Source organism: Podarcis muralis, chromosome 9 (assembly GCF_964188315.1).
Source record: "Podarcis muralis chromosome 9, rPodMur119.hap1.1, whole genome shotgun sequence".
NCBI classification, from domain to species: domain Eukaryota; kingdom Metazoa; phylum Chordata; class Lepidosauria; order Squamata; family Lacertidae; genus Podarcis; species Podarcis muralis.
The window spans coordinates 79,783,883-79,798,710 of NC_135663.1; the positions used below are offsets into that span (position 1 = coordinate 79,783,883).

Sequence of the window (14,828 nt, forward strand, 5' to 3'; positions counted from 1 at the left end):
AAGTTTGGGTGCTAAAGGTTGGTGCAGAACTAAACTGAATATCCATAGGCTGGATCTCTCAAGTGTTACACAGATGGCATTCCCATCCCATAGAATAATAATGAATCTTAAGCACCGTATTGTAATGGCTTTTGGGCAGCCCTCATAGCGTATGTTTGATTGCCTTTCCAGGAGAACAGTGCTGCCATCTTGGCTTAAACACAACTTCAGCATTGTAATTAGAGCCATCAACCTTAATTCCTGCTGGGGTTTCGACTGTATGAAGCATTCTTCCTTTCCAGGATGCAAAGAAATGTGTCACTGCTTAATTAGGATATGAATTGAATTTCTTGGTACTCTGAATAATCGCTGTTTGAAAACTGCTGCTGTTATACACACACACACACACACACACACACACACACACACAACTATCCCAATGTTAATACATCACAGCAAGTGTGGAGAGCTTTTGCTATCAGCCCCAGCAAGCACAGCCAATGACCAAGGACAGGCTTCTTCAACCTCAGCCCTCCAGATGTTTTGGACTACAATTCCCACCATCCCTGACCACTGGTCCTGTTAGCTAGGGATCATGGGAGTTGGAAGCCAAAGACATCTGGAGGGCCGAGTTTGCCTATGCCTGGCCAAGGATGATGGGAGCTGTAACTCAGCAACATCTGGAAGGCCAAAGATACCTCACACCAGTCTTACATAAAAACTAGAGGCTCACAGTGAAACACCGATAGAAGATTTAGAATCATAAAATCATAGAGTTGGAAGAGACCACAAGGGCCATCGAGTCCAACCCCCTGCCAAGCAGGAAAATTGGTTAATTAAAACCAATATGTGGCATTCAGTTTCCTTAGCCCTTGAAGAACAGCTGGTTCCTGCATCTTTAATAGTTCCTTAGGAAAGGGAATTGACAAGCTCCAGCTGCTGAATTTCCTTCTTCTGCTCAGCAGCTGCAGGAAGTGTGGTCCTTTCTGTGTCTGCATGGTCCAATGTTCTGATACATTGGCAAGGTCAAATAGCACTATTTCATGCACATCTATAAATGTAGATAAATCTCCCCTTTTCCCCTGAAAGGAAAGTCAAGACCCACAGGGTCCTGAAAGATGCCGTTCCTGGATGCTGTGTATAATAATGGTGCTACTTGTGTGAGGTTTTTGCTGCACAAAACCAAGGCCTTCTATTCTGAATTTTTACATTTTTAAATAACCTCCAGCAATTGATGTGACTTGCAGATCTCCTCATGTGGCAGTATACCTGCCAGCAGATTTTAAGAGAATTAATTGCAAAAACCTTTTCATGTCTTCAACAGAAAACATAATGGAGATTGATGGAGTGAAGATTAAAGAGAAAAGTGATGGTGAGAGTAAAGATAATCCTGCAGTCAAGAAGAAAGTGGTAAGTCATACATTTTTACACTTTGAAATACAGTACTGTACTTAAATGCGTTAATGGTACACTCAGTTTAGAAGCAAAGAGATGCAGTTATTGATAATGGTCACTTTCTTTAAATTCAAATGTTATACAATGGAAATGTTATACAATATAACATTCAAATGTTATACATTAGATTATGATTCTTCAGGGTTTTGCACTCATTTTGCCAAGCTCTCAACTTTTTCCTAGTGTCGCTTAGATTTTGGTTTTATCTGCACTAAACATTTTAAGCACTCTTGTACCAATTTAACAGTCATGGCTTCCCCACCCTCACAGTCCTGGAAACTGTAGTTTATTAAGGGTGCCGAGTGTTGTGAGGAGACCCCTCACAGAGCTACAATTCCCAGCACCCTTCACAAAGTTCTCAGCATTCTTTGGGAGTAAGACATGACTGCTGATTTAAATGTATCCGTGTGAATGTGACTTGACGCACACTTGCAAATTTGCAGCTCCCCCCTTGGGCTGCCAGCAAGGGCAGCTGAGAGCTGGCAGACACGGGAGCTGGGCTACCAGTGGCCTCATGGACCACGGAAACACGGTACAACTGCCAAGGATGCTGTGATTGATTGGAGTGGTCCAACAGCTTCTAGCTTGTCTACATACCTTGGGCACTAGGAGAGGAGGAACTGGATTGTGTCCTTGATCTTCTTTGTATTGGCTGCACAGCCAGAGTTCTTTGATGGAATCTTGAACCTGGATGATGAGATACTACATAGCTCAGTAGACAGAGCGTGAGGTTTTTAATCTCAGGGTTGTGGGTTTGAGCCCCACATTGGACAAAAGATTCCTGCATTGCAGGGGGCTGGGCTAGATGACCCTTATGGTCCCTCCCAACGCTACAATTCTTTCTCTCTCTGCGTGTGTTATCGCTGATTGGTGCTGCACTTCCAAAACAGACCACCAGGTCAGGGAGGCTGGGCTGGGGCAATGATCAGCTTCCACAGCCTTGTAGCTGTGGAAAGAGATGGAGGCTTGTCATACATGCTAGAGGTCATTTGGGCACGCTCTATGGTGAGCACAATTGTGGACCTCTGGATATTTGCTGTGCAAACTCTCTTATGGGGAAAAACCAGCCCTGACATAAATAATGCAAACAGAAATAAATCATCACAACCAGAAGGAAGAAAAAGGGCTGAATCTGAAACACCGTGGAGAACTTGTGGTTTGGCTTCAAAATCAGTAATGGTACTGAAGGTCATTCTTTTTTTTTCTTTGGCTCAGAATATGATCCTCGGTGATTTCTGTTGCTCGCTTTCAGCACAAAGCTTAACACTGCAGACCTGCAATTACAAGACAGTTTAGAATTCTTGAGGGCAGGGACCCTTCTGCAAATATTCTCCACTCTTCTCGCAGTTGCTTGTCTCTATCAACAATGAGTCTGTTGAAGTTGACTTGCGCTGCTCAAAACAGAATCCAGGCAGCAAAGTAACACAATGGAAGGTCTGTGCAAGACTGACCAGGAAGGACTGCTTTATCTATTCTTTCCACTTTGCTAGAAAGAAAATCACTTAAGACCCTTCCAGACTAGTGCTTTTCTGATGGTGTATTATGCAACTTGTCGCTGACATAACAATAGTGCATCAGTGATGGATTTATACTGGACCATCCACACATCACTGTGCTTTATTAGTTGCTCTGCAATCCTTCTCCAAAGTTACTGTGTTTTTACTACCTGGAGGGGCACTCTTGTGCTATAGTGCAACAAAAATGGGACACCTCCCCCACCCAGAATAATTGTTGTATGAAAAGTTACACGATTTTAGTAGGAAACTATGGGTCATTTACCTACTGTAAACAAAGCAATATGGCTGCCACAAAACTTTTGTGGGCACAAATGGTGTTGAAAACATGAATGTGTATACCCAGCCCAGTGGCAGGACAAGAACAAATCGTGATGTCTGACTCTGGAGAGGCCCGGGGAGGGAATTCTGTGTTCTATTCAAGATATGAGGGGGAGAAAGGTGTAGAAAGAGTGTTGGCTTTTTTATATTATTCTAGAATCAGTACAGTGGTACCTCAAGTTAAGTACTTAATTCGTTCCAGAGGTCCATTCTTAACCTGAAACTGTTCTTAACCTGAAGCACCACTTTAGCTAATGGGGCCTCCCGCTGCTGCTGCGCCACTGGAACATGATTTCTGTTCTCATCCTGAAGCAAAGTTCTTAACCCAAGGTAATATTTCTGGGTTAGCGGAGTCTGTAACCTGAAGCGTATGTAACCCAAGGTACGACTGTATATGCAAAAAGAAGCTTTTGCATCAGATTCGTATATACCACTATAATTGTTACTGCTAAATATATTTTGAGTAAGATGGAATTAGAAACTGAAGCAATTAATGATTGAGTGAAAGGGGCTATAAAATGAAGTTGCTTATCACAGTGTTTTCTTATGTAAACTCTTCACGCTTTATAATTTAGAATGTGAAACTTAAAAGAGGAAGAATCCCTTTGAGCATCACATGTCTCAACACCATCAGTTACACAACTTGTCTAGGGTGTGTCAAACAAATTTGCCCTCAGGGGCCATTAAAGCATTTTAGTATGGTTCCTTTGGCAATGTTAACTGTCAAGTGTAAAATTCATACTGCACTGTTTGAAAATTTTCATCTCTATTTTTTGCCAGAAATCATTCTACATCTTCCTTAACACCTTGGGTGCTACAAGAAAACTTTGAAAGAATCAGGCATGCACTCATTCTACTCTGCCTTAACTCTAGAAATGACTGCAAAACAACCCAATCCAGGGATTTGCAAGGCGCCTATACTTTTGGGACCTCTGTGTTAGTTTTCTGGGCTAAAAACAAGCTTGTAACGTGAACCCCCCCCCCCCTCACACCAAAGTACAGATGTACCTCGGAAGTCGAACAGAATCTGTTCCGGAAGTCCGTTCAACTTTTGAAAAATTCAGAAACCAAGGCGCGGCTTCTGATTGGTTCCCGATTGCGCAGGTACGCAGGAAACAATAGCAGAAGCCGCACCACACGTTTCGCTTCCAAAAAAAGTTTGAAAACCAGAACACTCACTTCCGGTTTTCAATCATTCGGGAGCCAGAACGTTTGACTCCCAAGGTGTTCAGGAGCTGACGTACGACTGTAGTTGAGAATGGATTGGTGTCCTTTAGCTGCTTTTCTTGGCAGCCTGATAGGCATTTATAGCTGGATGTGGCAGGATAGTGTGTGTGTTTCACACACAAAATGTTGGATTCTCTTGCCTCTTCTGGCCAGGACTCAGTAATGTTATTATTGTTGGTATCTGTCTTGGGAGACAAGGGAGGAGTACACCTTTGGGGGTGAAGTCAAACCATTGGAGAGTTATAGTTCCTGCTGTGGCTGCAGAGACCGATACAGGAGAGACATATTTTGCTGCAGCTGGGGCAGAGGAAGGTGTCTGGCTGTGCTGATGCAGATCCACTATGGCATTTCTGCAGGGGGTTGGGTTAGATGACCCTTGGGATCCCTTCCAACTCTACCACTCTGATTCCATGGTCACTGTTGAATTCTGGACCAGATACAGTTTCAAAGTATTCAAACCTGGCCCCACAGTGTAAAAATTGAAATTGCAGAAAGTACAGAAAGTATACCTTTCCTAAACTAAAAGCTACAACAATCCAGCTACAATAGGGGATTGTTGTGTTTGTGTTATATGTAAACCCTGTTAATGGGAGCAAGAAGGAAGAAAAGTTGTGTCTACATTATAACCAACATTTTTAAATCACAGTTTTATATATTGATTTGTGGCATAAACCGATTTGAAAAGTGAAAAGGTCCCTGTTCACATCCACTCTCCTCTGACAGGCCACTGGGTGCAAAGGGGTGCTTACTATGTGAGGCAGTTCATGGCCATGACATTCATCCACCATTCATCTGGCTTTACTTTAGGATGTTTGCACGTCTTCCTGTTAACCATTTGTTTGCCCCACCTTTCCCCCAGTGCCTTTATCCATCGCTTTCCAAACTGCAAAGTTCATGTTCTAAAGTTGATTTGTTGCGCTAGAGCAAATGTGCAAGCCTAAAGTTTTGGTATGCGCTTCAATCCCCCCTGCCAAACAGGCTGGAGGTAGCCTGCAAGAGTGATGATGCCGCGACTCCCCGACGCAGCCCCCCCCCCCCGCTCCTGAAGATGTTGCCCCTTCAGACATTACTTGAGAACATTACACAGTGCACAAAACAAGCGTGTGGGGTTTCCCCCCCTTTTCCTTAATCGGACGTAACATGACGCAGCGCAGCCGTTGCATAACATGCTGAGAAGCGGAGCTCAGCCATGTGCTCGAGAACAATCGGATTCTTTCACCGAAGGGAAGCGGCAGGCAATAAGCGAAGCGCCTCCGACGCCCCCGGTCTCGTGGACGGGGATTTCCTCGCATCCATCCCCACCCCCCGCAACCCACTCGGGAATGTTTCCAATCAGCCCGACATTGAGGGGTGATCTTGCGACCCCTCTCCGTGGCTCCGCAGCAACTAGCCAAAGCTATTTGGAGCGGCGCACGGCAGAGGGAAGCCCCCTTTCCCAAAGCGTCTCGCTCTCCCCCCCCCCCCGCCCCACCATGCCTGCGAAGCCCGGGCTGCCGCCGCCTGCGCCCCGGTGGCTGCGCGGCTGGACTCCGGCGCCGCTCCGAATTTGCGTTGGCCGGATCTGGCGGAGAAGGCGGTGCAGGGCCGCTCCCTCCCCCGGGCTGCTGAGCCGCGGGGCCCGGCGGCGCCTCGCCTCGCTCCACCTTTGCAACGCCCCGCCCGCCTGGCGCAGCCAAGCAGGTACCGGGCCGCCGCCGCCGCCGCCGCCACTGTGCATGTGGCCCGGGCGCGCCGGAGGAGAAGGCCCCGCGCCGCCCCCAGCATGACCAACCTCGACCCGCTGCTCCGCACGGGCAGCCAGAGAGGAAGGCGAAACGTAAGGAGCCCCGCCGCGCGGCCCCGGGCTGGCTGGTCCGGGCTGCGGAGCCCGGCGCGCACAGCTGCGCTCCACGTGGCTTTTCCGCGGCTCCCACCCGCGCGCAAGGCGGCTTTGGCCGAGGGCGTGCGCGGAGGTCGCCTGGCGCTTGCATTTGCCGGGGCGGGAAGGCGGGACGGGGCGCGGAAGAGACGCTCTTCCGATGGGTGGCAGGTGGCGAGAGCGCGGCTGCCCTCTCTCTGGTCTACTGGATACTGGAAAGTGCGCTTTGCACGCGCTCAGAGGCCAGCATCACAACCTGCGGCTGCGCGCGCGCGTTTCAATGGGGAGATTCTTGCACAGAATAATCCCCCGAGACAAAAGAGCAGGCGCGATCCTTTGGGGACTCGTCCTGCGCCAGCCCGGCTCTTGGCCGGTTCCAGTTCGCTGGGGGGGGGGGGGGGCTGGCGCAGGGATCCAACTGGCGCCCGGGGATTCTTGGTCTTTTCTGCAACGTTCAGAGGGGCAGCGGGACTTGCACCAGAGCCCTGCAGACGCGGACTTCTCCCCTTTCCAGGGAGCTTTGGCGCTACAGCTGTTGGATAGCAGAGCTAAAAATACTGCCCGGCGCAGGGTACTGTTGCCCAAGGAGAAGAACTGTATCGAAATGAGCTGGCTGGTTATTATTAGCCCTCTCCGAAGGGGCAGAGAGAGAGGAAGTGTAAACAGAGCAGGCAGAGAAAGTTCTCTGCTCTCTTCTTCCCTCCCACCAGTTTTAATCTCTACCTGTGAGCTCCACTAAGCCCTTGACTTAACCCTTTAGCTGTCATTCCCGGCTGAAAAGACGCCTCAGAGAGCTGCGGTGAAGCACATCCCTCCAGGATCAGGCTTGCTTCTCCCAGTGCCAGCCAGAGACATTTTGCAGCCTCAAGAAGAGCCCAGTTGGCTTCCCCAGATTAGGGCCAACGCTGAACATTGTAACATTGGGGGTGGGGAGGAATTTGTACAGTGGTACCTCGGGTTAAGTACCGTATTTTTTGCACCATAACACTCACTTTTTTCCTCCTAGAAAGTAAGGGGAAATGTCTGTGCGTGTTATGGAGCGAATGCCTGCGGGTGGCGGGGGGGATCTGCTGCAGTTGTGAGCAGAGGATCCATGGTTCCCCTTCCTTCCCTCCTCCGTGGTTACAAAGCATGGATCCACATGGATCCTCAGGATTTTTGCATTGGGCTACTCCAAACTCACTGTCAGATCACATGCCTGTGGCCACAGCATGAACCACAAAAATCATATATCCACCATTTCGTTTAGAATATTTTTTTTCTTGTTTTCCTCCTCTAAAAACTACGTGCATGTTATGGTCATATGGTTCTGTTCTCATCCTGAAGCAAAGATCTTAACCCGAGGTACTATTTCTGGGTTAGCGGAGTCTGTAACCTGAAGCGTATGTAACCCAAGGTACCACTGTATATTGCTTGTCTTGCCTTAAAGTGTGCCTTTACTGGTCTTTATGTCTTTATCAGCATAGTATGCATGAACAGGAACAGTACCATACATATATCCCTGCAGAATTTTGACAATTACTGGTGTAACATGTGCACACACACACCATATATTTAAAGCACATTCTTCCACCCAAGAATCCTGGGAACTACTGTTTGTCTCCCACAGAGCTGCAGTTCCAGAGCTGCAGTTTAGCAAACTACAGTTCCCAGAATTTTATTGGGGGGGGGGTATTCTTGAAATCCAGAGTGCATATATGTAATCAGCGGTTAAAGGAATAAGCTAGGAAGTTCTCCCTTCAAATCATGATGAGGATGAGCCTTAAACTCTCCAGCTGCCTTGTGCACACACACTTCCTCTGAGCCACACTCCCTGTTTTACATGCAGGGCCACAGCTGTGGGGAGGGCTCAGGGAGATTCCAGGTATCTTCCCCAAATTTTCAGTTTATTTTTAAAATAAAAGCCCTTTTATATGTGCAGATTGTATTGTGAATGAACCTGCAGTGTCTGGGCAATGAGGGCAAAGAAACTGCAATAATTCATAAGCATTGGGCCCTTATTTTTAAATTTCAGAAAATAGCATGTTATTTTAACTGTATTTAATTAGATCACTTTAAACCTTGGTTCTTCTGCTCTGGTTCTTCCAAGCAGTAGCGGGCAGCATGGTGGGCTGGCCGTGCTCACTTGACCTTTGGTCAGTCATGTTTCTGGTGCTTACCAGAAGGTAGAAGGGGTGGGGAGGGCGGGAGGTCATCACAGCGCACCTCCCACCGCCTTGCCCCTGCCCCCCTCTCATCCAGGATAAGGTCAAGTGAGAGCTGGCATCTCACCACACCATCTGCTCCTGTTCCAAGTTCTTGAGTCCTTTCTCTGAGTCCCGTCCCCCCTCTGGTTATGGGACTGACCCATACCTAGGGATTGGCTTGCCTAGCAAGGTTTTGCTTGAAAGGATTATTAACATTGTGTATTTCAAATGCTTTGGATGTTCCAGAGTGTTGTATATTTTTCTACATATTATCTCTAGACCCATTTCAATCTAACTTCTGGCTTGGATTTGGACTGGAGACCATTTGGCTGCCCTAGAAACTCTGCAAGTGGACTTCATCCCTTGCTGGACCTCTCAGGGTTCGTTTGGTACCATCAGCCATGATATTCTGCTTGAGAGCCTTGCTGGGTGCTCTGTTTTATGGTTCTTCTCATGCTTCCTAGATTGTTGGTGGCAGAAAGGGATCTCCACGCCTTGACTTTTGATGTCCCACAGAGATCATTTTTGTCTCCCATCGATGTGAATGTGCTGGGAGAGATTGAACAGCAATTTTATAGTTCATTGTTATCAATATGTGGGTGGCATGCAGATCTCTCCTTTCTATAATGTGATAACTCAGAAAATTCAGTTATCTGAGTGGTGAAGAGGACCTTCCCAGGAACAGGGGTTCAGATTGTTTTGAATTGCATAGCTCTTCCCTTAAAAACAACAACACAGATTTGTAGTTTGGGGTCCTTCTGGCTCTGGTTTTGCTATGTCCTGTTCAAAGTGACTGTAGCCAAGGTGGTATCTGACCAGCTTCAGGTGGTGCACCAACTATTCCTGTTCCTTGAGACGTCTGGCCTAGCCATGGTGGCACATGTCTCAGTCACATGTGTTGTCAGAACAGAACATAAAAAATGGCAGCATGCTGATCAAAACAAAGTTTTGTGCCCTGTTTAAGCAGCAGAGTACTTTTCTGATTAAAATAAAGGATATTGACAATTACAAGTACTGTTTAATTGGAACCTATGCATCTTTTGAAGAATGTGGAGCAGTGAGTTTAGCCTTAAAACAATCCTTCAAGGTTTGTTAAATTTTGTCTGTGCCATGGAAATACTGGCCCGTCTTAAGGTATCAATCTCATCCTCCATCTGCCTTCTATTTATTTATTTATTTGTATGTATATCATGCATTTGAACACCCAGTGTTGGTGCTTTGCTAACAAACTATGACAGGCTATTATTAGCACAAAATCTGGACTTTAGGCTTGGTGAAACACAGTATGCTGAGTTCATGGTTACCAGCAATCAGATACATTACCTATGGACTTTTCATAACTCTGCTCTGTTGTCACTTTAATCAAATCCATCACCATGACAATAGTTCGGCCCAAATGATCTGCAATGGACAGGTGCCAGGAAACTGGTGAAAGCTGAGCCAAGTTACATAGCCAAAGTGAAGACGAGAGAAGGAACCGCCACAGTTTTAGCCGCTCTCTGGAAATGGCTGCTTGAAAAACACTTCTACGAAAATCTGTATGAGACGACGAAGCACAGTCAAAATCTCATATCTAATCTGAAACTCTCAGGGAGTCTGCTCTAATGCTGACAGTGGATTAGAGCAAACAAATTGGTGTGGGCATGTTTCTAGGCTGTCTAGCTACTCATTAAGAGAAAGTTACACATTTTTAAATAGCATTTAAGACTTTTTTATCCTGCCCTTCAGCCAACTGGTTCCCATGGTGCTTTATGACACAACCTTACGAGACAGTTCAAAAGTGGTTGTGTTTCTTTGATAGTTTAATGAAAGCTTACTTTGACAACCACAGCAGCTTGTGGGACTGCGGAAAGGTTCCAAGGGCATTTTGCCAATACTCTTACGGAAAATGGCAGGGCCAGGTTGGGATTTGCAAGTTTTGAAGAAATTTCCAAGAGCATGTTGATCAAAAGTTGCTAATGTGTTCCTTAAAATAATACATACCCAGAAGTCGTAAGCTTGGATCAGGACATGAGTCGGGTCTTGTTTATTAATGTGTGGGGACCAATTAATGAGTGAAATGATTAGTTTAGGACATGTGTTTGAAGCTGATTTGGGTCAGCTATATTACTGTGACAGGAAGTGGAAATGAATGCAGATTTATTTAAAGGCATTTACTTGTTTGTTTGTTTGTTTGTTTGTTTGTTTGTTTGATTTCTCAGTTTAAAGGCTGATCAATGGGCAACATCCCTACATAATATGCTTGTGCAAACATTTTGAAGAAGATATTTTCAGTACCTGCTATGCCAGAATATTTCAGTTAACTGGAAGAATTTATGTTTATGATGTCTTTTGATTATGAAAGAAGATATAATAATGTTTTAAATACAGATGCTTATTCTAAAATTATGATTTCTTATTGTACTAGTTATAGCTCATATAGAATTTGGCAGGGTATTCCCCCCCATCTTTATTTCTACAAACAGTGCTCAAAAGATACGGTACTTGTTCCAAAGGCTGGGTTTTAAAGCATCCTTTGTTGTAAAAACTGTAAACCATATTTTTATTAAAAGCCATGTGTGATTTGGCCTTACATGGTCTCCTCTTTTTCCTTTGAAAAGAGTGAATGGGGCAACTCAATTAGATGGGGCGGCATATAAACAAATTATTATTATTATTGATTTATTTACAATATCTCAACCGTTTCCATTTTTCTTTTTTCATCTTAGGACTGGTCTGCTAGTCTCATTGTTGCTTCTTTGGCCGGAGCCTTTGGGTCCTCCTTCCTGTACGGCTACAACCTTTCGGTAGTGAATGCTCCAACCGTGGTGAGTGAATAAAAGTTCTCAAACCTCTAAGTCCAGGTTGGCCCAGTTTGGTGCAATCTCTCTTGTTACATATGGGATTGTTAGTTTGATGGAGAAACAGAATCTTACTTTATCAACCGCCAGCCACTGCAATTTATATACATAGCACATCAAACTTAGAAAGTTACCGAGTTAACCATTATACAAATTTGAGTCTTAAGTGCCATAGTGACCCTTATTTTCACGTCAGCTGCTGAAAAATTTGTGGACTTGATTGTCACCTCATTGTCTCAGCCTGCAAGGGAAAAAAGCCACGTCAAAATCAGCTAAATGCCCCAGTGAAATTATTATAGTGGAGTAATTAGCTCTTTCCACAAATATCTGTAAAAGGAGTTGAAATAGCAATACATCACTACTTGGACTTTTGACAAAGAACAAGCATAGTTTTATGATTAATTTATCCTCTCTTACTTTGCATCATACCAAATATCTTCTAATATTCAAAACTAAATAAACTGCAAACCTTGTTGTAGCCATTCATTCATTTATATTTTTGTAATTAAAAGGAACCATGCCCTAAGTCCAGTAGAGGGCAATATAACCACAACATTTCACATGTATAAAAACATTTTAGTACAGTAGAAGCTCGGTTGTCAAACCTAATCCGTTCCAGAAGACCGTTCAACTTCTGAAACATTCAATAGCCGAGGCTCAATGGACGGTTGACAAAATCAATTGGAAAAAATGTTGAAACGCACCTCGGAAGCCATTCAACTTCTGAGGCACGTTTGAAAATGGAAACATTCATTTCCGGGTTGTCAGCATTCAAAAGCAGAAACGTTTGACTTCCAAAGCGTTCGACAACCTAGGTTCCACTGTATGTTTATTTCTCGTATTTCTTACTTCCCAGGACAAGTCACATGAACTAAAATACAATCACAAAATAAAGCATAATCAAACTATAAGACAAGAACAATATTTGTCACCATCATCATTATATTTGTACCCCACCCATCTGACTGGTTTGCCTCAGCTACTCTGGGTGGCTTCAACAGATATAAAAACACAATGAAACATCAAACATTACAAACTTCCCTATACAGGGCTGCCTTCAGAAAGTCGTAGAATTGTTTCTCTCTTTGACATCTGATGGGAGGGTGTTCCACAGGGCAAGTGCCACTACCAAGAAGGCCCTCTGCCGCATTCCCTGTAGCTTCACTTCTCACAGTGAGGGAACCACCAAAAGGCCCTTGGAGCTGGATCTCAGTACAGTCATACCTTGGGTTGAAGTTGCTTCAGGTTGAGCGCTTTCGGGTTGTGCTCTGCAGTGACCCGGAAGTAACGGAATGCATTACTTCCGGGTTTCGCCACTCACACGTGCGCAGATGGTCAAAATGACGTCATGCAGAAGCAGCGAATCGCGGCACGCGCAGACACGGGCTGCGCTTACTTCAGGATATGAACGGGGCTCTGGAATGGATCCCGTTTGTATCCAGAGGTACCACTGTATCTGGACTAAGTGATGGGGGTTTAAACAGGGCTGAGGCCATTTAGGGCATTAAAGGTCAGCACAAACACTTTGAATTGTGCTCGGAAACATATTTTGAGCCAATGTAGATGCTTTAGGTCTGTTGCTATATGGTCCCAGCGACCACTGCCAGTCAGCAGTGTAGCTGCCACATTCTGCATTAATTGTAGTTTGCCAACAAAGGGACACGGCAAAGAGATGGTATCAGCAATATACAAAATACTACTCCAAAACCCCACAAACCCCCTAGACGCAATCAAAAAAACAATGGGAGGACAACATAGGCTATGAGATTATCCCCACCCAGTGGACCAGAATAAACTCCCCCTTAAATCCATATCAACGAAAACGGAAGAACTCACTCTGAAACGTACCTACAGGTGGTACCTAACACCAAGAAAACTAGCACTAATGCACCCAGGAACCTCACCAAAATGCTGGAGAGGGTGCACCTCCACAGGCACATACCTCCACATGTGGTGGGAGTGTCCCAAAATCCAACTATTCTGGACAACAGCCATACAAGAAATATTTAAAATAACTAAGCAAGTACTAGAAATCACCCCAGAATTGGCCCTGCTAAACATCTTCCAAGACAATAACGCCCATTTAAATCACAAAGAACTCATAACCCACCTACTTTCAGCAGCCAGAAATATCATAACCAGGCACTGGAGAGACCTCTCAGGAGTAAGCATGGAGCAATAGTACCGAATAGTATGGGAAATAGCCCTACTCAAAAAAATAATCAATTAACTGAAACTGACACAGGGACAAATAGAAGAAGATGCCTTCACCCCGGTATGGCTCCCCTTTATCACATACACAGCCCAGCAAGACAACAAAAATCCACCAATAGCATACGAATCAATATGGCTAAGCTGATCCAAAACACCCACCCATCCCACTCACACACAAAAACAAAGACCACCACAGCCAACCACAAACGAATAACCACACCCTAGGCCAACCCCAACCTCTCTCACCACCAAAGGAACACAAGCAAACAACAAAGAACCTGCACAAGCGACGCTGACACCAAACCCTACACATATATTAAGTAAAACAGAAACATTGCCACCCGACCCCATATGCACTCTTCTTCCTTCTCTTTTCCCCACATAGTTTCATGGCACCATTAGATTGCTACTATGCTCTGATTAAACTTATTTTCCATGTCTAGCTAAAAATGGGTTTCAGCAATTGGCCTCACTTGTCTTGCTCTGCTATCAGCTCTATCAGCCATGCAAGTGGTTTGCTGTGAGTACATTGCTTCTTTTTAAGGAGGAGGAAATCCCTGGCAGGGCAGTTGCCATTGCCCTTGTAAAAGGTGGTTTTCCTAGGGTGAGGCTCATCCATTGCACTTACAAGTATGCTGACCCCTATGATTTCTCCAAACATGGGAGAGTTAACTGCATAATTTCTTCCTTTAAAGGAGAAGAAGATAAACTTCTAGGTCTGGTGTTGGTGTTTCTCTGCAGTTACAGAAGCAGGCACCAGTGGCTCTGCCGTGAGTTCTTTTTGGTGGTGAAGCTGTTGGCAGATTGTGACAGTGGCTCATAGGCAGCAGAATAGTACATCATGTGCTTTTGGCAGAGGGTGGGACTGTCATTCCCTCAGAACAGACTCCCCACCCCCCACCCCATCAATAAAGGAAAAGCCAGCCTGCTACCTTTACTGACTAACACAACTAACAATTCAGTCTTGGACACTCCTGAGTACAAAGAGACTTCCAGGTCACTCCACACAGAAAGGAGAGAAAGTTGTACGCCAGAATGAAGAACAGCAACAGTGGGGATGGGAGGGCTGAATTTTGGTGGAGGGGGGGGGCATAGGCACAGAAGAGGAGTTAAAAGACAGGGGAGAATGAGATAAGCCAGAACCCATGATACATTGCAAATACAATGGTACAAAGGCATGTAATGGATTTAGAAACTCTTTTTGTGTTACTATTGTGTAGTGGAAAAGCAGATT

General features: G+C 45.3%; 1 protein-coding gene across 3 annotated transcripts in view; it reads left to right on the forward strand.

Annotated features, from left to right (window-relative positions):
* Positions 1-1,308: 1,308 nt before the first annotated feature.
* SLC2A9 (solute carrier family 2 member 9) overlaps positions 1,309-14,828 on the forward strand; it is a 57,440-nt gene continuing 43,920 nt past the window's right edge. For 2 of the 3 annotated variants that reach the window (XR_013394293.1, XM_077934532.1), the window contains exons 1-2: positions 1,309-1,389; positions 11,249-11,347. Coding sequence is in view for 2 of the 3 variants with exons in the window: in XM_077934532.1 (XP_077790658.1) it covers positions 1,312-1,389; positions 11,249-11,347 (177 nt within the window). In the remaining variant the exon portion in view is untranslated. Of the gene's footprint in view, positions 1,390-6,173; positions 6,313-11,248; positions 11,348-14,828 lie in introns of those variants that run through there. The other variant, XM_028743628.2, reaches the window with a different exon arrangement.